Below are 21292 nucleotides of genomic sequence, written 5' to 3'. Positions count from 1 at the left end.
CTGGAATACTGCCACCCTGTCCCACCAGTGAGAGCAGCGAGAGTTCTCTCGTGAGGGATGATGGACGCAGAGGCCCGGCAGCGGGTGTGACTGCCGTCGGGTGGGGTGTGGACTCTGGCCTGGTGATGTGATTTCTGGCCATCTGGCCACTCTGGTGGCACAGCTGCTCCTTCTGGGCAGGACCCGGCCAGGTCCAGAGCACGCTGAAGTCTGACCCTCTGAGGACACCTTGCATATGCTAACTTACCCGTTGGAGAAAATGACCGTAAAATGAGGAACAGAGATGTTGATTAGCTTGCTCTAGGTCACACAGCCGTCATTGTCAGAGCTCTTACGATTCACCATACGTCTATCTTTGAAAAAATTGAAATGCATCCACACCTTGACTTTGCTATTCCACAGACCTACCTTATTTGCACAAGGACACAAAGATATGTAGAAAATATTCATTCCAGTGTTGCTTGAAGGGGAAAAAGCCAACCTCAATGTCCCCTAGTGGGGAGCTAGTTAAAGAACGCTGGGGTCTTTCAGATATGGAATGATGTGGCCATCATAACCTGAGCAGGCTGCCCACGCGCTGGGACAGAGGTCCAGGCAGGCCATGTGTGCAGGAGACATGCTGGAAAGGGTTCACGCCAACCGTAAGGCGGGGTGTCTGTGGGGAGCCGGGCTTGGGGAAGTTGGCGAGAGAGAGAATGGGCCTTATTTCCTACACTCCACTCTAGTGTGTGTGTATATATATATATATTCTCTCTATATATACACACATATGTTCACACTTACAGACCACTTAAGATGTGTATGTATGTGTATATATATATATATATACACACACACACAGATTCTCTTATTTGAAAAGAAAAAGGATATTACAGGTAAAGCTAAAGTCCCTTTCACCACGAATTCAATGCCAATTGGCTCCTTCCCTTTGTAGAATTAACACTCTGATAAGACTGGCATATTCTTCTAATATATTATGTACTTTTAAACACATAACATGTGCAAGGGGCTTCCCAAGTGTTACTTCAACTTGGAAACAGTCTTCGGGGGATGTGCTCACCATTGCTGTCCTCCGGTTAAGCGGTGGGACGCAGCCGTTTGTCTAAGGCTCCATGAGGGGCCGAGTTGAGCCTCCCCCGGGCCCGCCGCTGGCTTCCGTGATGTCAGAGTGTTCGCTTTCACATGTGGCCACGGAGCAGCTCAGAGCGTGGGGCGCTGGGTGCTCAGCGGGACCCCAGCATCGAGCCTACTTTTCCTCTGACGTCGGCTGAATTCCTGGTTACGTGGTCTTTTCGGGGTTGCTTTGGGAATCCGACTGCCCTTTCTCGCTTTGCTCGACAGCCTTTTGGGAGGTACCTAGGTTGCAGTCGGGAGTTGCACCAGTGACGGGGCTCGTGGAATGAATCCTATGTGGTCTTACCTTTTGCTCTCAGTGGCTAATTCTGTGAATAAAGGCCCACAGAGAAGTAGGACTTCTTTCTCTGAAGGCAATACAGAGATAAGGAGGCACCCCCTGATTTGGAGCAGGTTCCCTGGGCGTGAAGGTGGGGCAGACACCACTGCGCCTGCTGCGGTCTCGCCTAGAGCCCCTGTCTGCACTGCCCATCTGTCCCTTTAGCCTGGGCTCTCGCCTGGATGTTAACGATCCTCTGTCACACGTCTTTGCTTTCCACGAGCACACGGAGTTTAGGAAGTGGATGTCTGGATGGCAGACCAGAGGGAAAGGGATCCCAGGTAAGATGATGACTCTGTTCATTCACGCTTGCGAAGTTTAAAACCAGGGGCTGTTGGAAAGCAGTGTACGTTTGGGGTCGATTTTAACCTGGGGCCCTTGGAATGCTCTGTCGCCTCTGATGTCCCTTCTGACCATCAGGCTCTAAGAATTCAGGAGAGGTCGTGCGCGCCCTGGTCATCTGTGCAAATAGGAGGGTGTAAACGCCTCGTTAGGAAAAGGAAAGGATGATGAGGGCTGTGACGAAGGATCCGAGCTGCGCAAACATCATTTGGTACATGCGCTGCATTCAGCTTCAGAATCCCTCTCTGAAGCAGGTGTTCTTGTCCCACCTGATTGCCATGGAAACAGCCTCATTCACTTAGCCCAGGTCACATCACTGGTGACATAAACTGGGAATTGAGCCAAGATCCATCCTGTCTTTTATGTAACCTGAAGATGCTACTTTCACTCATCGCTACTCATCAATCAAAATACAGTGAAAGAAATGCCTGTAAGAGGAAACCAATCCAGCATTGGGCTAATTGGGTTCTTTTTGCTATCATCTCAAGTATCACACAAATATTGGATATTTCTAATTTTCTGTATTTCTGTGGTCCTCCAGACCTTATGAGGTTCTAATACGTCTGGACGTTTTAAGGTGGGTCTGTATCTGACGGCCAGAAACCAAGAACAACACAGCGACACACTGATCAAGAGTTCTTAGACTTAGCTGTTGCCAAGGAGGGCGCCTGGCTGGGGCTGTAGGAAACCCCTGAAGCTTGAGATGGCAAAGAGCACGATGTTTCTAGGAGACCCAGCTCGATACCGAGCGCCGGCGAGCTGGGCTGCGTGTTCCCTACGCCAGAGTCACAGCTAAACTTTTTGTTAGTTTGTTTTGGCCATGCAGCTTGTGGGATATTAGTTCCCGGAACAGGGACCGCACCCGGGTCCTCAGCAGTGAAAGCGCGGAGTCTTAACCACTGGACCGCCCGGGAATTCCCACAGCTGAACCTTTTGGAAGCCAATCTCATCCTTGATTCACAGTTGAAGACCTGAGACTCAGAGAGGTCAATTTGCCAAAGACACACACAACTCAGGAAATGATGAGTTTGGAATCAGAATTGCTCTCAGAATCCAAGGCCTGTTCACGTTCTGGTCTGATCAGAGTTGAGGACTCACGCGGGAACGGCGGTCATGTACGGCCACGTCAGGAGAGATCTTGAAGTCACGGTCAAGAAGGAACCCACACACGTTTTTCTGTGATGGGAGGAGTGCGTTTCTGGTGTTTTATTTTCATTGTCGTTTTGTTCACTCATGTGCTTCGTCTGCCGAATTCAGTCTGAGGCGGGTGTTGCTGTTGTCTCCAGGTCACGACTGGTGTATCGTCCAGCTGGGAGTACAGGGGTCATCCGGGGCTTCTATGTGGACACCTCTCACTTCACACGAGGAGATTATGCTCCTCGAGTGTCGATTCAAGTGGCAAACTGTGAAGAAGGTGCCTCAGGAACCAGTGGCCCTACCCCGGGAAGGAGCACTGTGGGGTGGTGAGGCCCATCTGCCCCCGACCGCACACTTCCCACTCAGACAGGCTCAGCAACTTGTCTAGAGGCCCCTTTGTTGCCACGGGAGCTTTACAGTGAGATTCCCACTCAAGTGCTCTGTGAGTTTTGATTTTTAGCTTAACAGTGTTCTTCAACCTGATTTAGATTTCATTATTCCCACGCTCTGCAAGCCACCCCTCCCCACCCCACGGTGCCCCTGCACGTCACTGTGCGCTTTGGTGAGCAGGTGCTGGGGCAGGTGGCAGGAGTGGGCTGCCTGGACCACCTGGACGATGTGAAGCCAGGTCTGAGCCACCTGTGGGACCAGCGTACCTGCCCCCTTTTGGCTGCCCTGGTCTGCGTAATGACACGGCAGCCGTGGGCTTTCCAGAAAGGGTTCCTTTCCACACCCTGGAATAATGGGCCATGTGACTCATAAGGCTCTTTAATTGGCATCCTCCAAGGTTGGTCCCAGAGTTAATTTTTTGGCAACATGTACCATTAAGTGCGTGTCTATACATGTACTTGGGAAAGAGAAATCATGTCAGTTAGCAAACGTATTTTGGAAGCACTCTGTGCACAGCACTGTATGAGGCTCCTTGGACATGAATGGGCTCACCTCCTGGAAGACAGCTGGGGAACCCGAAAAGTCACATGATGATAGGAGGGATGCTCCTTTACAAGCAGGAACGACTAGCAGACAATGACTAAGATGCCTTCAGCAAGCCCTTCAACTGTCCACGAGTGCTTCTATTTCTGAATCGCCCATGTATCAATTCTAAGGATGCCTTTGGGGGAAGTAGTGTCTCTGGAATTGACTTACAATATTCCAAAACTTTACTAATCAAGCTTTCTGAAAACTCTACTCATGTGATAAATTTGTTGAAGTTTGAACTTGGAAACGATATTTATTATTTAATGAACAGACGTACCACCATATGTTCTGCACCTCTTTTTGAAGTTACCATCGGTAATTTAAATACTGAGGGACTTTAACATGTGTGTCTGTTACTTTGATCATCTGATACATTGACTTAAGAAACAATGTCTCTAGTGTTATTTGGCAAAATGAAAATGACCACACAATCCGCTAAGAGGGTATATATATCCTCTGATTTTGAACACAAACCGTAACCCTAACGGTCACTCTAACTTCAGATAAACAACCAGAAATCCCACAACGAGAAGTCAGGACATGAGCCACAGCCAGCCCTGAGGAGTCTGAAGCCATTGCTAAGGTATGTCTCCCCAAGGAACGGGGTCTTGTCACGGGCTGTTACGACAGCAAGGGAGCAGCCCTCCTCGCCCGGCCATGCACTCAACCTGGCACAGCTCGTGCATGTGTACTTGCCCTGTGTGACCCTGAAGATGTATCTGGAGAGGTTTGTGCAACCCCTGTACCACGGCCTATGTGAGGTCTAGGGCTCTGCTTCCCACAGGGCGGTCTGCTCGCAGGGACCCCGCTGCAAAATGATGCCCGATGAGGTAAATACAGAAATTGACGCCTTAAGTAATTTTGATAGCAATTGGACAAAGTAACGTTATGCCTGATGAATTGAATACAATAAACAATTTGGCTTGTGTTTCGGTACATTCTTGTTTTTCCAAGTTTGTCTAGTAATTAATTTATATTGCGTTTTACAAAAGCGTCGATCCAGCGCTGGCTGGGAAATACATAATGGTAACAACAAATGGGCCCTTCCAGTTGAGGAGCACTGATCTAGGGAAACTGTTGAGAGGTTCAGGCCGACCCATTTAAGCCATGGTCACGGGAAGAGCCCGGGTTTTATGTGAACATTCACAGCACATCCCGGCTGCTCCTTTCTGTGAGCCCTCAAGGTGAAGGCCTTTGGAGGCTCTTTCCCAGACCTCCCTGTCCATCCCCTTTCACCACCACCCAGTGGCTATTTTGACCAGGGTGAAAAAAAAAAAGCAGGCCTTTATTCTGTTTATTAAAACTGACACTTGATCCTTATTAGTATTTTTATTAAAGTGTTCCATTAGGCATCCATCATTAATTTTTATTACAAAATGTCCTGTCCTGTAAGCCCCACACGGGCATTAGAGTGAGAGAATTTATTGTTGCCTAGAGCCAACACTAACATTTTTATATTTACTGCTAGCTGAAGTCCAATGATTGGAATTGTTTGGTTCCCATGACAGAGCTTCAACCGGGAAATCCTGCTTCCAGCTACAGTTGTTTTCCTGTCAACTCGTGGCAGAGGTGAGGTCACATACGGCTCAACCTTTCCCTGGTAAATATGATGTGGACCCCTCTCCAGCGCTGTGGCTTCTTTAGTTAATGTTGGCAGGTTTTAAAAATACAAAATGAAGTCACCCTTTCCTTCTTGCTCTAGCATTTCAGGGTTATAATTTGCCCTTTTAGTGCGCTAGGAAATTCTTGTCTTAGCGTCCCCATCCATAGGGAGTTAGGAAAAACTATCAATTAAACTAGGATGTGATGGAACTAAGTTGTGTTGGGCTAGATATCTCCTAACAATGTCTGTTTCACAGGTCCATTAGTTGAAGTGCTATGTACACACAACCATCAGCTTTATTGTAATTCACATAACATGCGATTCACCCATTTAAGTGTACGATTTAAAGTCTATGTAAATGATATATATGTGCAACCACCACTGCAGTGCACTTTGGAACAGTTTTCATCACCTCAGAAACAAATCTGATACTCTCGGCTATCAACCTTCCTCTCCCCCAGCCCTAAGCAGCCACTAAGCAACTTTCTGTCTCGATACATTTGACTGCTCTGGACGTTTCATATACATGGTCTTTTGTGACTGTCTTCTTTTACTTCGCATAATGTTTCCCAGGCTCATCCATGTTGTAGCACGTGTCAGTACTTTATTCCTTTTTGTGGCCGAATAATGTTCCGCTGTATGGATAGAGTGCTCATTCGTTCATCAGCTGATAGACGTTTGGGTTGTTTCCACCTGTTGAATACTTACGAATAATGCTGGTAACATTCCTGTACAAGTTTTTGTGTGGACATATGGTTTGCATTTGGGCATACACCTAGGGTTGGAATTGCTGGATCATATAATAACTCTATGTTTTTAATTGTTTGAGGAATTATCAGACTGTTTTCCAAAATGGCCGCACCACTTTACATTCCCACTAGCATCCTGTGAGGGTTCCAACGTCCCCACATCCTCCCAACACTTGTCATTTTCTGAATTTTTGATTACAGCCATCCTAGAGGATGTGAAGTGGTATCTCACTGTGTTTTTGTTTTTGTTTTTGTTTTTTTTTTGAGGTACGCGGGCCTCTCATTGTTGCGGCCTCTCCCGTCGTGGAGCACAGGCTCCGGACGCGCAGGCTCAGCGGCCATGGCTCACAGGCTCAGCCGCTCCACGGCATGTGGGACCTTCCCGGACTGGGGCACGAACCCGTGTCCCCTGCATCGGCAGGCAGACTCTCAACCACTGCGCCACCAGGGAAGCCCCTCACTGTGGTTTGGATTTGTATTTCCCTCATGACTAATTATGATGAACATCTTTTCAGTTGCTTACCTGGCCATTTGCATATTTCTTCGGAAAAATGCTTCTTCAGATCTTTTGCCCATTCTTAAACTGGGTAAAAATCCAATGTTATTATTTTATTAGTAGTCTTTTATTACTGAGTTGAAGAGTTTTTCATATATTCTAGGTACAAACCCTTTATCAGATATATACTTGCAGGTACTTTTTCCCTTTCTGTGGGTGTCTTTTCACTTTCTCTAGAAAGCACAGACAGTTTCACTGTCTCTTGAAGCACAGCAGTCCTCAATTTTGATGAAGTTCCACTATGTGTTTCTGTTGCTCATGCTTTTGGAGTCATACTTAGAAAATCATTGTCAAATCCGAGGTCATGAAGAATTACCCCTAGATTTTTTTCTAAGAGATTTATCATTTTAACTCTTAGATTTAGGTTTTTGATCAATTTTGAATTAATTCTTGTATATGGTGTAAGGTAAGGTTTCAACTTCATTCTTTTGCATGTGGATATCAGTTGTCCAAGCACCATTTTTTTTGGAAAAGACTCTTCTTTCCCAGTTGAATGATTTGGGCACACTTGTGAAAAATTAGTTGACCCATACATACATGGGTTTATTTCTGGACTCTCAATATTATGTGTTTATCTTTATGCCGGTCCCACACTGTTTCGACTAATGTTGCTTTGTAGTATGTTTGGAAATCAGAAAGTTCGTCTTCCAAATTTGTTCTTTTGGAAGATTGTTTTGGTTATTTGGAATCATTTACAATTCCATACGCAATTCTGTATTTCAGAATCAGCTTGTGAATTTCCAAAGAATTCAGCTGGGATTCTCATAGAGATTTTTGCATTGGATCTGTAGATCAATTTGGGGAGTATTGCCAGCTTAAAAATACTAACTCTTGGGCTTCACTGGTGGCGCAGTGGTTTAGAGTCCGCCTGCCGATGCAGGGGACACGGGTTCGTTCCCCAGTCCGCGAAGATCCCACATGCCGCGGAGCGGCTGGGCCCGTGAGCCATGGCAGCTGAGCCTGCGTATCCAGAGCCTGTGCTCCGCAGTGGGAGAGGCCACAACAGTGAAAGGCCCGCGTACCGCAAAAGAACAAAACAAAACAAAACAAAACAAACTCTTCCAATCCACGAACATGCGATGTTTTCCCATTTGTTTACATTTCCTTAATTACTTTCAACAACATTCTGTAGTTTTCAAAGTATACATTTTGCACTTCTTTGTTAAATTAACTCCTACATCTTTTATTCTTTCTGAATACTATTGTAAATGGAATTGTTTTCTTAATTTCATTTTTGGATTGCTCATCATAAGTGTATAGAAATACAATTGATTTTTGAATATTAATCTTGTGTCCCATGACTCTGCTGAACTTGTTTATTAGTACTAATGGATTTTTAGTGGAGTCCTTAGGATTTCTACAGACAAGATCATATTATCTGTTAATAGAGATCGTTTTACTTCTCCCTTTCCAATATGAATGCCAGCTTCCTTCCTTCTTTCCTTCCTTCCTTTCTTCCCCCTCTTCTCTCTCTCTGTTTCTTAAAATCTCCAGTGCAAAGTTGAAAAGAAGTGGCAAGAGCAGAATCCTTGCCTTTTTCCTGGTCTTGGAGGGAAATCATTCAGTCCTTCACAATTAGATATGTTGTTAGCTGTGGGTTTCACAGATGCCCTTTATTAGATTATGAAAGTTCCCCTCTACTCCTTCTTTGTTGAGTGTGTTTATCATGAAAGGGTGTTGGATTTTGTTAAATACTTTTTCTTTGTCTATGAGATTATCATATGGCTTAATAAAATGTCTTTTGTTCTGTTAGTACAGTGTATTACATTAATTGATCTTCAGATGTTAAACTTGCGTTCCTGGGAAAAATCCCACTTGGTCATGGTGTCTACTTGTTTGTAATGTGTTGCTGGATTTGGTTTGCTAGTGTTTTGTTGAGGATTTCCATGTCCCTGTTCATAAGAGCTATTTGCCTATAGTTTTCTTTTCTTGTGATATCTTTGTCTGGTTTCAGTATCAGGGTAATACTGGCCTCATGAAATGAGTTGGGAAGTGTTCCCTCCTGTTTTATATTTTGGGAAGATTTTGTGAAGAATTGATATATATTTTTTGTTTACTAATTCAGTCTATTTACTTGACATTGGTCTATTCAGATTGTCTGTTCTTGAGTCATTTTCGGTAGTTTGTGTCTTGTGAGAATTTGTGCATTTCATCTAAGTTATCTGATTTATTGGTATATAATTCCTCTTTTATAATTCTTCTTACTTCTGTAGGTCAGTAGTAATGTCCTCTCTTACATTTCTGATTTTAATAATTTGAGTCTTTTCTCTCTTTTTTTCTTAGTCAATCTACCTAAACGTTTGTTAATGTTTTCAAAGAACTGGATTTCAGTTTCATTGATACTCTCTATTTCATTAATTTCTACTCTAATCTTTATTATTTCCTTCCTTCCGCTTGCTCTAGGTTTAGTTTGCTTTTTTTCCCAGTGTCCCAAGGTGAAGGTTCTAATTTTTTAATATGGGTGTTTATAGCTACAAATTTCCCTTCAATCACTGCTTATTGGACACCATAAGTTCTGGCATGTTGTATCTTCATTTTCATTCATCTAAAAGTATTTTCTATTTTACTTTTTGATTTCTTCTTTGACCCAATGGTTTAGAGTGTGTTGTTTACTTTTCACATATTTGTGAGTTTTCCAAATTTCATTCTCACTGATTTCTACTTTCATTTCATTGTGATTGGAGAACACACTTTGTATTATTTCAACCCATTTGTTTATAACCACATATAGGGCCTATTTTGGAGGATGTTCCATGTGTACTTGAGAAGAACGTGTATTATGCTGTTGTTGGGTGAAGTGTTTTATAAGTCAATTAGGTATAGTTGGTTTATAGTGTGGTTCTGTTTCCTTGTTGATCTTTTTTCCAGTTTTTCTATCCGTTATTGAAAGTGGAGTACTGAAGTCTCCAACTATTATTGTTGAGTTGTCTATTTCTCCTTTCATTTCTGTCAGTTTGTTTCCTTTATGATTTGGGTATATGTTATTAGGTGCATATATGTTTATAATCATTATAGCTTCCTGAAGGATTGACCCTTTTACCATTATAAAATGTTCCTCTTTATTTCTAGTAACATTTTGTTGTTGTTGTTGTTTTAAAGTCTATTATGTCTGTTATCAGTAAAACCACTCCAGTTTGTTTGTGGTTGCTGTTTGCATGATCTAATTTTTCCATCCTGTTACTTTCAGTATATTTGTATCTTTGATTATATAGTGTGTCTCCTGTAGGCAGTATATAGTTAAGTTTTGTTTTTCCATGCAGTGGGACTATTTTCGCCTTTTGATTGTTTAATACATATTTTGTTATTGTTTGTTATTATATAGTTGGAGTTACAGCTACCATTTAACATTTTGCTTTCTGTGTCTCATGTCTTTTTTTTATTCCTCTTTTCCTCCTTTACCACTCTTTTGATTTAATTGAAATTTTATAAACAGCATTTTAATTTATTTAGTAATTTTTCCCACTATTTTATTTTTACTTTCTTTCAGAAACGTTACTCTTATATAGCTCTATTTCCATTCCCCCCTTGGTGGCATTGTTGTTTTACAAAGCACACCTATAAATGTTACAAACCCAACAATACACTATTACAATTATTTACATAATTTTATGTCTTCTGAAGAAGCTGAGAGAAGAAAGGACAGCAAGTTTATTTACATTTACTTAAGGTTTGTTATATTCACCTTCCTATTTATCATTTCTGGTTGTCTTCACTTGTTCCTGTGGATTTAAGTTACCATATGTAGTCATTTTCTTTAGCCCAATATAGCTGTGCTCCCAACAACCTCCTTTGTGCAGTTACTGGTAAATATATTACACATAGATCACATTTTTATTTATCAAAAGCCCAACATACAGTATATACATATTATTTTATACTATTGTTTTTTAAATCACTTAACAGAAGAAGGGACAGGAGCTGTGTATTTATACTGTCTCTTATAATAATTATATAATCACCTTTACAGGTGCTCTTTGCTTTTCCATGTTTAGCTGCTGGCCGTGTTACTTCAGTGAAGTCAATTTCACCCTCACAGTGTGAGCTGCTGGTGCTGCCCCTTGGGGGGCACAACCCTGGGGATGCCCACAGTGGCCCTGAGACGACAGCTTGGGTAGAGCTCTCTTTGACTATCTCTTTCCTTAACCACATGCACAGTTAGCTCCACTAATTGCCATCCGATTGCTCTATTTTTTCAACAACGCCCTGGGCATAAATTGCTCCACATACCAATCCAATTAAATTTGGGTTTCTTTGAAGTGATAGTTTTTGAGGTCAGAGTTTTTTTTTTTGTTTTTTTTTTTGTTTTGTGGTATGCGGGCCTCTCACTGTTGTGGCCTCTCCCGTTGCGGAGCAACAGGCTCCGGACGCGCAGGCTCAGCGGCCATGGCTCACGGGCCCAGCCGCTCCGCGGCATGTGGGATCCTCCTGGACCGGGGCACGAACCCGTGTCCCCTGCGTCGGCAGGCGGACTCTCAACCACTGCGCCACCAGGGAAGCCCGAGGTCAGTGTTTGAGATTTTCTCTGATCCCAGAAAGGCTTCTTTGAGCTCTTTCCCTGTTCTTTCCAGCCAACTGTCTCACTTACAGTTTGTACTGCAGTTATATATATATATATATATATATATATATATATATATATATATATGTATATCTGATGAATGTATTAGTCTCAGTCTCCTCTTATAGCTTTTCACCATCACCGCCATTGTTTTTGAGAGCACCTTAGGCTTGAACTTCTCCATACTCTGTTCCACGTGAAGCCCATTTACTGGGAAGAGATTTGGAGCTCTCTGTTCTAGGACCCGCTTCTCCCTGATCTCTGAGCCCTGGCTCTGGAGCTGGGGGGTGGGGACAATGGTGCACTTCTCTCTGACAGCCCTGCTTTGGGAGCTGGGCGCTCAGTGGACGGGGGCAGTAGCCTCGGGTCTTCTTGGCTTGTCTCTCTCCATGTGGACCCCCTGCCTTGTGAACTGAGACACAGTCGATCATGGCTCCAGTATCTCAGTGGGGCTGTGTGCAGGGTAGAGCCCCATCTCCTGAGTGGGGGCTGGGTGGAAGGAAGGTGCCCCCCTCTTCTCAGCCACACTCACCTGGAACTTAGCCTCACAACAGGTAGATGGGGCAGAATGAGAACCCTCCTGGGAAGAAAGCCCCCAACTGAGATCTGGGGACCAGCCCTGCGTTCGTGGCTGCACCTGTGTGGAGGGGAGACGCCACTTCATTGTAGTGGGAGGAGGGAGCAAAGGTGCTGGCCTGGTTCACATACCATAGACTCTCCCTGGTCTTGCTGAGTTTTAGGAGATTTTTGGAATAAATGTGGCTTCATTTTCTGTGTGCCCTTAGGACTATTCCCAGAGACTTTAAGTGGTTGCTTTTTTTTTTTTTTTTTTTTTTTTTTTTCGGTACGCGGGCCTCTCACTGTTGTGGCCTCTCCCGTTGCGGAGCACAGGCTCCAGACGCAGAGGCTCAGCGGCCATGGCTCACGGGACCAGCCGCTCCGCGGCATGTGGGATCCTCCCGGACAGGGGCACGAACCCGCATCCCCTGCAGGCGGACTCTCAACCACTGCGCCACCAGGGAAGCCCTAAGTGGTTGCTTTTTTCCTAATTTTCACGAACTTCCCTGGGGAATGGGTCAGCAGAGGTCCATGTGCCATCATGCTAGAAGTGGATCTCTTGACCCTCACTTTAGATGCAACACGTTCCTGGTTATCATGCTTTAAAGTAAGACACCAACACGTAGAGACTTGAACACGTTTAGTGATATTGATTGCTCATGGAAACCATCTGTTCTAAAATCAATGGAAGCAACTGAAAGAGCAAAGCCAACAGGAGAGATTTAGGACTTTTCATGTTCGCTAATTCAACAAACACTTATGGTATCGCTGTGTTGAGCTAGGGGCTAAGCGCCGGCCGTATAATCACTTCCCAGATGATGAGTAGGGCTGAGGCAACAGAACACAAGCTTCCTGAAGACAAGGGTCATGTGTCTGGGCTGTCCTTTGCTCACGCCCACTTCCTAGCACAGGCTGGGGGGACAGAGTAGATGCTCAGTAGCCATTTGTTGTTAAGACTGAACCGACAGGGTCCTCGCCCTTACAAAGTGAGCCACCCAGGTGGGAGATGCACAAGAAAAATCCTGCAAAAATAGTGATAAGTGTCACAACAAAAGCACTTAGTAGAGCCCTGAGAAATTTCTATTTGGCAAATTTTGATAACTGAAATAGCAACTTCCTATGTTCAACCCAGTGTGTACAGAGCTTAGGCGTTGAGGGAGCGTCTGAAAAGGTATTGGTGGGAGCCCTGCTTTGTGGGATTGGTCCTTGGAGTTTCCTGCACACGTTAAGTCTCGTTCTTGACTGGCAGCCTCCACGGATAGAAGGTGAGGGGTGGGCATGTCTGTATGCGGAGTTCTCCTCCCCACCTCCCCCGCTGCACCTTTAACTGCTCCATGAGGATTCTGCCCGGATCCAAGCATAAAAGGGAGCGGAAGCAGTAGGAGAACCCAGTGGGACACCTGGGGTGGGCATGGAGCGGCTTTATTGAGTCTCCCTCAAAGGTACCAAGAGGCATATCTAATATTCCAGGACACTTTTGATAAAAGGGAGGCTGGATATTAATTCTGTAAAGAAGAACCTCATTTTTTTAAAAATGTAAAACCAGCTTTATGTTAACAGACATTAACATTCTACACCATTAAAGCAGATCGTAATGTTCAATGAACCAGAAGAGAGTTGTGAATTAGTCCTGCTAGTGTATTTTCCTGGGTTTTACGCCAACACAGTCTGGTTTCATTTACTGTAAATATCAAGGCTCCCACGGTTCCACTGAAAGTTTTTCAGATCACTCAGTTTCACCAAATCGTTCATGTACAGATATATAGGGCTGCCTTCAGCAGAATACTCTGATGAATGATTTTGAGCTTCTGTATAAAAAAGCTTGGCTTCCACCTTCTAGGAAATAATCAAACAAATAAAAAGCATTCATTTTATTAGAATCAGATAATGTGAATGGATCTTCGTAGCTATTTTCTGCTCTGCAGACCTAATCTCAGGCTGCTGTGGTTCTCAGCAGCTATTTGATTTTGAGAATATTAGCTTTAGTATTCCCAATTGCATTGCAAAGCAATGTGTTGTAAAGATAAAAATGTGAGGCTCTCGTGTGAGTCGGTGTAGGATTTAGCAATGCTGATTTCTGACACCAAACATTCATCTGTGGTGAATTTCCCAATTGCTTTTTGGCCTTCCTGGAGTTATTAGTTCAACAACAACAAAACAATGCAAGCACCTACTACGCGCCATACAAAAAGCAAGCAAGGGCTTCCCTGGTGGCGCAGTGGTTAAGAATCTGCCTGCCAGTGCGGGGGACAAGGGTTCGATCCCTGATCTGGGAAGATCCCACATGCTGTGCAGTAACTAAGCCCGTGCACCACAGCTACCGAGCCCGCGCTCTAGAGCCCACGAGCCACAACCACTGAGCCCACACGCTTAGAGCACATGCTCCACAACGAGAGAAGCCACCACAATGACACGACGGCACGCAGCAACGAAGGCCCAACGCAGCCAAAAGAAAAGAATAGGGCACGACTCTCCCAAGGACATACAGGCCCTTGACTTGTTCTTCCCCCAAATGAAGGTGCGTCCCGAACGCTGCACCTTTGCGATACCACGTGCCAGCTGCGCCTCGTATTCCAGTTTCTCCCATGCTCTGTACTGTTCCTGACAATTCCTCCCTGACGCAGTTTTAATTGTCAAGACGGTGCTGCTACCCGCCATCTCCCCACGTCTTGCGCGTCGGAGGGCGAGGGCGGAGGAGTAGTGGGAGGGGTCGCGGTGGGTGCCCAGTGCCTCGCCCCCTGCCCTCCCGCCGCCTTCGCGGGAGCCGCGCCCCGTCCCTTTCTCCAGCTCTGCCGTCCTCACCTGTCCGGACTCTGATGCCCCGTCACCCGTCCCGGCTCTGCTTCCCCCTCACGTGTCCTCTCCCGGGCGGCAGCGCGCTGCGGTCGCAATCGCCGGTGGCGTCAGCGCGGGCGGTGGCGGCCGTGGCCCAGGCAGCCCGGCTGTCCGGCGGCGGAGCGCATAGGCGGTGCGGGCCGTGAGCTCGCGCGCGCCGCACGTGCTGGTGGAACCCGCGCCCGCCAGAACCATCGTGGTGTACCGCAACGGGGACCGGTTCTACGTGGGCCGCAAGTTCGCGCTGTCGCGGCGCCCCGTGGCCACCTTCGAGGCGCTGCTGGAGCCGCTGACGGAGCAGGTGGAGGTGCCCTGCGGTGCGCGGCGCCTCTTCACGCCGACGCGCGGGCGCCCGGTGAGCGAGCTGGACGCGCTGCAGGCCGGCGGCAAGTACGTGGCGGCCGGGCGCGAGCGCTTCAGGAAGCTGGAGTAAGTGCCGCCGCGCCCCCCGGCCTCTGCGCCCGCCCCCCGGCTCCATCGCCTCGCCCCGCGGGGCTGTGGACCGCGACCGGGTCTGCCGCGGCCTGGCGGCCCGTCCTGTCCTCGCGGGGCTGGGAACCGCGACCCGGGCCTGCCGCGGCCTGGTGGCCCGTCCTGTCCACGCGGGGCTGGGAACCGCGACCCGGGTCTGCCCAGGCCTCGTGGCCCGTCCTGTCCCCGCGGGGCCGGGGACCGCGACCCGGGTCTGCCGCGGCCTGGCGGCCCGTCCTGTCCCCGCGGGGCCGGGGACCGCGACCCGGGTCTGCCCCGGCCTGGCGGCCCGTCCTGTCCTCGCGGGGCTGGGAACCGCGACCCGGGCCTGCCGCGGCCTGGTGGCCCGTCCTGTCCACGCGGGGCTGGGAACCGCGACCCGGGTCTGCCCAGGCCTCGTGGCCCGTCCTGTCCCCGCGGGGCCGGGGACCGCGACCCGGGTCTGCCCCGGCCTGGCGGCCCGTCCTGTCCCCGCGGGGCCGGGGACCGCGACCCGGGTCTGCCCCGGCCTGGCGGCCCGTCCTGTCCTCGCGGGGCTGGGAACCGCGACCCGGGCCTGCCGCGGCCTGGTGGCCCGTCCTGTCCCCGCGGGGCCGGGGACCGCGACCCGGGTCTGCCGCGGCCTGGTGGCCCGTCCTGTCCCCGCGGTGCCAGGGAACACGACCCGGGTCTGCTCAGGTCTGGTGGCCCGTCCTGTCCTCGCGAGGCTGGGGAACGCGTCCCACTTCTGCCCCCGCCCAGCGCCGCCGTCCTGTATGGACTTTGTCTGCGAGGCCTCCTCGGGCCGCAGTGCACCCTGCATGCCCCCGGACATCGCCCCTGCTCGCCTTGTGGGCAGGGCAGGCCAGCTACTATCTCCCGACCCATCAGTATTGGAGAGAATTAGAAAGAGGATGGGGAGAGGGGGCGGCGGGTGTGGCAGTGAAAATAGGGTGCCCAGGGTCGCCTCTTTGAAAAGGTGACTTCTTCGCGAAGGTCTGCAGGAAGAAAGGGAGTGGCCACCGGAGGGAGCACGCTGGCAGGCAGAACGCCGAGCTGGGTTACAGCTTGTCCAGGCTGGTGTCCCCGGGACCTGGGCACGCCTCCTTCCCTGAGAGCACTTACTGAGCTGTGCTGTCGGCCCAGCTCGCTGCTCTCTATCCTGCTGGTTAAGACCCTACAGAGGACAGGCACCCGTGATTTCTGAAATCCTGGCACCTGACGCAATGCCGGCCTACAGTACAGCCTCTGAATGCTGGCCTGGGAGCAAGGACACCCGCCCCAGCGTCTGCTGCCATCAAGACAGCAGCCGCGGACAGATGGCGGCTGTCCTGGTGGAACAGGCCCGTGTATCAACGTCAGGGCCACTCAGAAAGCCATAGTGGAGATGGGCCACATTCAGGCTGTCAGTTGTACTTGTGGGCACCCACTCAAAGCGTCGATTTGATTCTTTTTTGTTTAGCCTGGGACTGGTATTGCATTCTCTTTGAGATCTTACTGCAAATGGGGTTATAGCACACTCTTCTGTTTATACTCTTACTTTTCTTCCCAAGAGTACCTCAGTCTTTTGTGCACTTATAATCCTTGTAACTTCTCTAAGCTTTCTTGGTAACTGTCATTATACAAATGTCATTGCAAACCAAAGGTGTCTTGCAGGTCCTTAACAAAAGCTATTGTGCGCATCTCCCTGTAGGGCAGCCTCAGGGCTGCTGCAGAGGGCCTTACAGTGTATGTTTTGGGGAGATAAGAGACAAACAGAAGTCACCACAAAAGAGAAAGTGGTAACGGCTAGGACAGAAGCACAGGGTTAATTCTGTCTAGGTGAAGGACCTCAGAAGAGGCTTCCTTTGCCAAACGGAAGGGAGAAAATTATTTTGTTTCTTAATCCTCTGAATTCCTGGGCTGCCCTGGCTTCACTCATTTCTTGTGTCTGCCCCTAAAGATGTTATTACCATTCCTTACATTGTTGTTAACTCCTGTTTCTTTTATTGTGAGATGTATCGTATATACAGAAGAGTGTATACAGTTTTATGTACAGTTTAAAGAATAGTAATAAAGCAAGCCCAGATTACGCAAAAGAGCGTTACCAGCATTTCAAAAACCTACCTCCACTCCCATCCTTTGCCCACAGGTAACCACTACTTTGGCTTTTGGAATAATCATCTTTTCATATTAATCTATCCCTGAAGGGTAGATTTTTTTCAATGTTTTATGTACTTTATGTAAATGCAATTATATTGCATATATTTTGTTACTTGCTTTTTCACACAATACTATGCTTTGGAGACTCATCCGTGTTAAAAGCTTGTAGCTGTAGTCATTCTTTTTTACTGTTATGTATTATTTCATTGACTGATATACCGGTTTATTTATCCAATCAGGTGATGGAGAATTTGGGTCACTTTAAATTTTATGCTAAAGTAGCAACGCGGCTGTAAACATCCTTTTACCTGTCTCCTGGTGCACACGTGGGTGAGACTTTCTCTGGGAGAGCATGTGAGTTCTCAGTTGGTGCATATCCCATTAGTGCAAGCTTATTGGCGTAAAAGAGCATTTATTATCTCATAGTTCCTGTGACCAGGAAGTCCAGAGCAGTTCTGGCTCAGAGACTCTTGTGAGTTTGCAGTCAAGATGCTGGCTGCAGTCATATCTGAAGGCCTGACCCGGGTAGGTGCTTGCAGGCTCACTCACGTGGCCGTGGCAGGAAGCTTCACTCCTGCCGTGAGCCTGTCCATGGGAGATCTAGCAGCTGGCTCTCCCTAGCGTGAGTGAGCCAGGCTGAAGCCACAGTGTCTGTTGTTACAGCTGGTTCTCTGTTGCGCTGTCTTCGCTTCTCCTCTGCCTAGTTACCTCTGTGTGCTGGACATTTTTACTCTTAAAACTTATTTGCAGGGCCTCCCGGGTGGCGCAGTGGTTGAGAGTCCACCTGCCGATGCAGGGGACACGGGTTCATGCCCCGGTCCGGGAAGATCCCACATGCCACGGAGCGGCTGGGCCCGTGAGCCATGGCTGCTGAGCCTGCACGTCCGGAGCCTGTGCTCTGCAACGGGAGAGGCCGCAACAGTGAGAGGCCCGCGTACCCCCCCACCCCCCCAAAAAAAGTTAAAAACAAAAAACTTATTTGTGGAAATCATTTGAGGCCTGAGGTGATATTAGCTTTTGCCAAAGTGGCGGCTTTGCTTGGCCAGCTGCCTGTTCATCCCAGTTCACGATCACCTGATACAGCTTCAGCGCCCAGTTCACGATCACCTGATACAGCTTCAGCGCCCAGTTCACGATCACCTGATACAGCTTCGGCGTGTGGGATGGTTCGGACTGACCAGGTGTTGGAAGCCAGGATGCTGCTCACGCCTCAGGTGCGGCCAGTGAGGTCCAGTTCACTAGGAGGGTGGCTCACAAGGGCCCCCGTTGGTGGGTCCTGAACCAGTGCTTTTCCTGTGGCCACAAAGGCTGTCAGAACCATGGTTCACCCTCTCAGTTCTCTGTTCCCTGGACCAAAGTGGCCCCAGATGTCGGCCTCGTGGCTTGGATTGCCTTTCTTTCCTGGAGTGTGGGAATTCCTCACCATCTTGATAGGTGTCTTATGTTTCAAAGACATGTTTTTCAGTGTGTCCGGTTTTGTGTTTTAGTGGAAAGGTTGACTGGGGTTACTTCGTCCATGGTTCCCAGAGCAGAGGTCTCTTGCCCTTTTCCTTCACGTATGTTTTTGTTGTGACTCTGTGGATGGCCGTGTCCTTTAGACCATGAGGGGTATTTTTCACTGTCTTCTAACTTGGTGGTTGCTGATGAGATATCAGCTATCATCGTTCACTTCTCTGAAAGTAATGTTTTATCTCTTTTAGCTTCTTAAAATGTGTGCTGTTTGGTTCTGGGTGCTGTGCTTTAAACGATACGTCTCAGTGCAGATTTATTGAATTATCTTGAGTCTCTGGTGTGGTGACTCAGCCGTTGTCTCTTCAGGTGATGCCTCTGTCTCATGTTCTCTCTCTTTGCTTTCTGTATCTGGGTTGATGTGGGTTAGCGTACTTCATTAGCTCTAACCTCCAAGAGTCCCCCTCTTTTTCATGTATTTCTCTCTCTCCTTTATCTTTGTGCTATAATCTGGGTACTTTAGATTTGATTAATTTTTTTCTGCTGTGTATACTAGGCTTCAAACCAATTTATTGAATTTTAAATTTAAATCATTCAGTTTTTCATTTCCAAACATTCTATCTGGTTCTTTTCAAATCCTCCATGTTATTCTCTTGAGTCTCTTTGTCCTGCATGTATTTTCAAGCTTGTCTTTTATTGAAATATTGTCTTTCTGTGGTCTGTGCCTGTAATCCCAGTATTGGAAACTCATCTCTGTTTTCTCTTATTTCACCTGGTTTTCTCTCATGATCCTTTCTGTCCTTGTTAGTTTACTTATTTTTTTGACTGCAAATGACTCCCTTTCTATGGGTTTTTTTTTTTTTTTTGAGGAAATTCTTTAAGGGCTGAGATAAAGGTGAGATTCTCCAGAGAGGATTTCTGTTTTCTTCTCCCAAATGCCAGGAATGCTTCCTCTCAAGATACTCCAAATTAAATCAGTAGCTTGAGTTTTTTTGGACCACCCAGATAGTGTCATTTTGTGAGTTAGCTGGCTTGTGATTCAAATTCTTAATGGCATCTGCAAGGATGCAAACTTGACATCTTATTGTTTTTGAAGAAAAATCATAAGTCACAGACATCACAGTTGCTAAGAGGCAGAGAGTTTGGATTAATGCCATAACATTTTAGATTTACATTTTTTACTGTGCTAATCCTGGTATGTATGAGAATTCACTGACAAGAATGTAGTCCTTTGTGGATGTTTGATTTTGTTATTATGTTTTCAGGGTTAGTTGCTGCATGCTACACACTGACTGTGTCCCCCTGAAATTCGTATGTTGAAACTGAATCCCTCATGTGATGGTGTCGACTTGAAAGAAATGCACAGTGTAAGAGCTGTGAGTTAAGTTTATTCAGTGTCGCACTGAAGACTGTAGCTGGGAGACAGCCTCTCAGACAGCCCCAGGGAACTGCTCTGGAGAGGGTGGGAGAAGACAGTGTTCCCGTGATTTTGGTGAAGGAGTATGTGCACTCAGGCACCCGTCACAGGAGAAGGTTGCTGCTAGTAGCGAGGAACAGATATCTCAGTTAATGATTTTAGTGCTTTTCTAAGTATGGAAAGTTGCAAGAATCCAGGTTCATAAAAAATTTCTTTTTTTTAAAAAAAATAAATTTAAAATTTATTTTTGGCTGCGTTGGGTCTTCGTTGCTGCGTGTGGGCTCTCTCTAGTTGTGGCGAGCGGGGGCTACTCTTCGTTGCAGTGCGCGGGCTTCTCATTGCAGGGATTTGTCTTGTTGCGGAGCACGGGCTCTAGGCACATCGGCTTCAGTAGTTGTGGTGCCGGGCTCAGTAGGTGTGGCTTACAGGCTCAGTAGGTGTGGCTCACAGGCTTCTCATTGCGGTGGCTTTTCTTGTTGCAGAGCATGGGCTCTAGAGCGCAGGCTCAGTAGTTGTGGCGTGTGGGCTCAGTTGTTGTGGCTTGTGGGCTCTAGAGCGCAGGCTCAGTAGCTGTGGCACACGGGCTTACCCCTTCCTCCAGGTGAGGACACAGTGAGAACACACCATCTATGAACCGGGAAGGGGGTCCTCAGCAGACACTGAATATATCAGTGCCTTGATCTCAGACTTCCAGCCTCCAGAACGTGAGAAACGAATGTCTGCTGTTTAAGATCCCCCTACCCCAGTCTGTGGTACTTTTGTTAGGGCAGCCTGAACAGACTCAGACATTGCGTATGCTGGATTCCGATTTCCTACCAGAATCCGGTCTTCACTGTTGTTTTATGACCACAAAAGGTTTCAACAGAAATTGACTTTAAAATCCTTTTCAACTTAAGTGTGATGAAAAGTTTAATTTTACCCCCAAAACGTTTCCTCGTGAAATTGGCATGTGTTCTGTCTGTGAGCAGGTGAGGAAGGAAACTTGTGAAGCACCGACTGTCAGGCCTGAACCAAGATCAGGAAATTCTTTCCTCTTTCTGTGGGTTGAGGCACTTTCTAATAGAT

General features: G+C 47.3%; 1 protein-coding gene across 1 annotated transcript in view; it reads left to right on the top strand.

The window, feature by feature from the left end:
- Positions 1-14446: 14446 nt before the first annotated feature.
- Positions 14447-21292, top strand: part of DCDC2C (doublecortin domain containing 2C) — a 114048-nt gene continuing 107202 nt past the window's right edge. Inside the window, 2 exon segments of the mRNA XM_073791644.1 lie at positions 14447-14452; positions 14900-15198. Coding sequence (XP_073647745.1) covers positions 14447-14452; positions 14900-15198 — 305 coding nt within the window.

The sequence above is a fragment of the Tursiops truncatus genome, chromosome 14 (assembly GCF_011762595.2).
Source record: "Tursiops truncatus isolate mTurTru1 chromosome 14, mTurTru1.mat.Y, whole genome shotgun sequence".
Classification (NCBI taxonomy): Eukaryota; Metazoa; Chordata; class Mammalia; order Artiodactyla; family Delphinidae; genus Tursiops; species Tursiops truncatus.
Note: the sequence above shows the minus strand (reverse complement) of the source record. Positions and strands in the feature narration are given on the sequence as shown.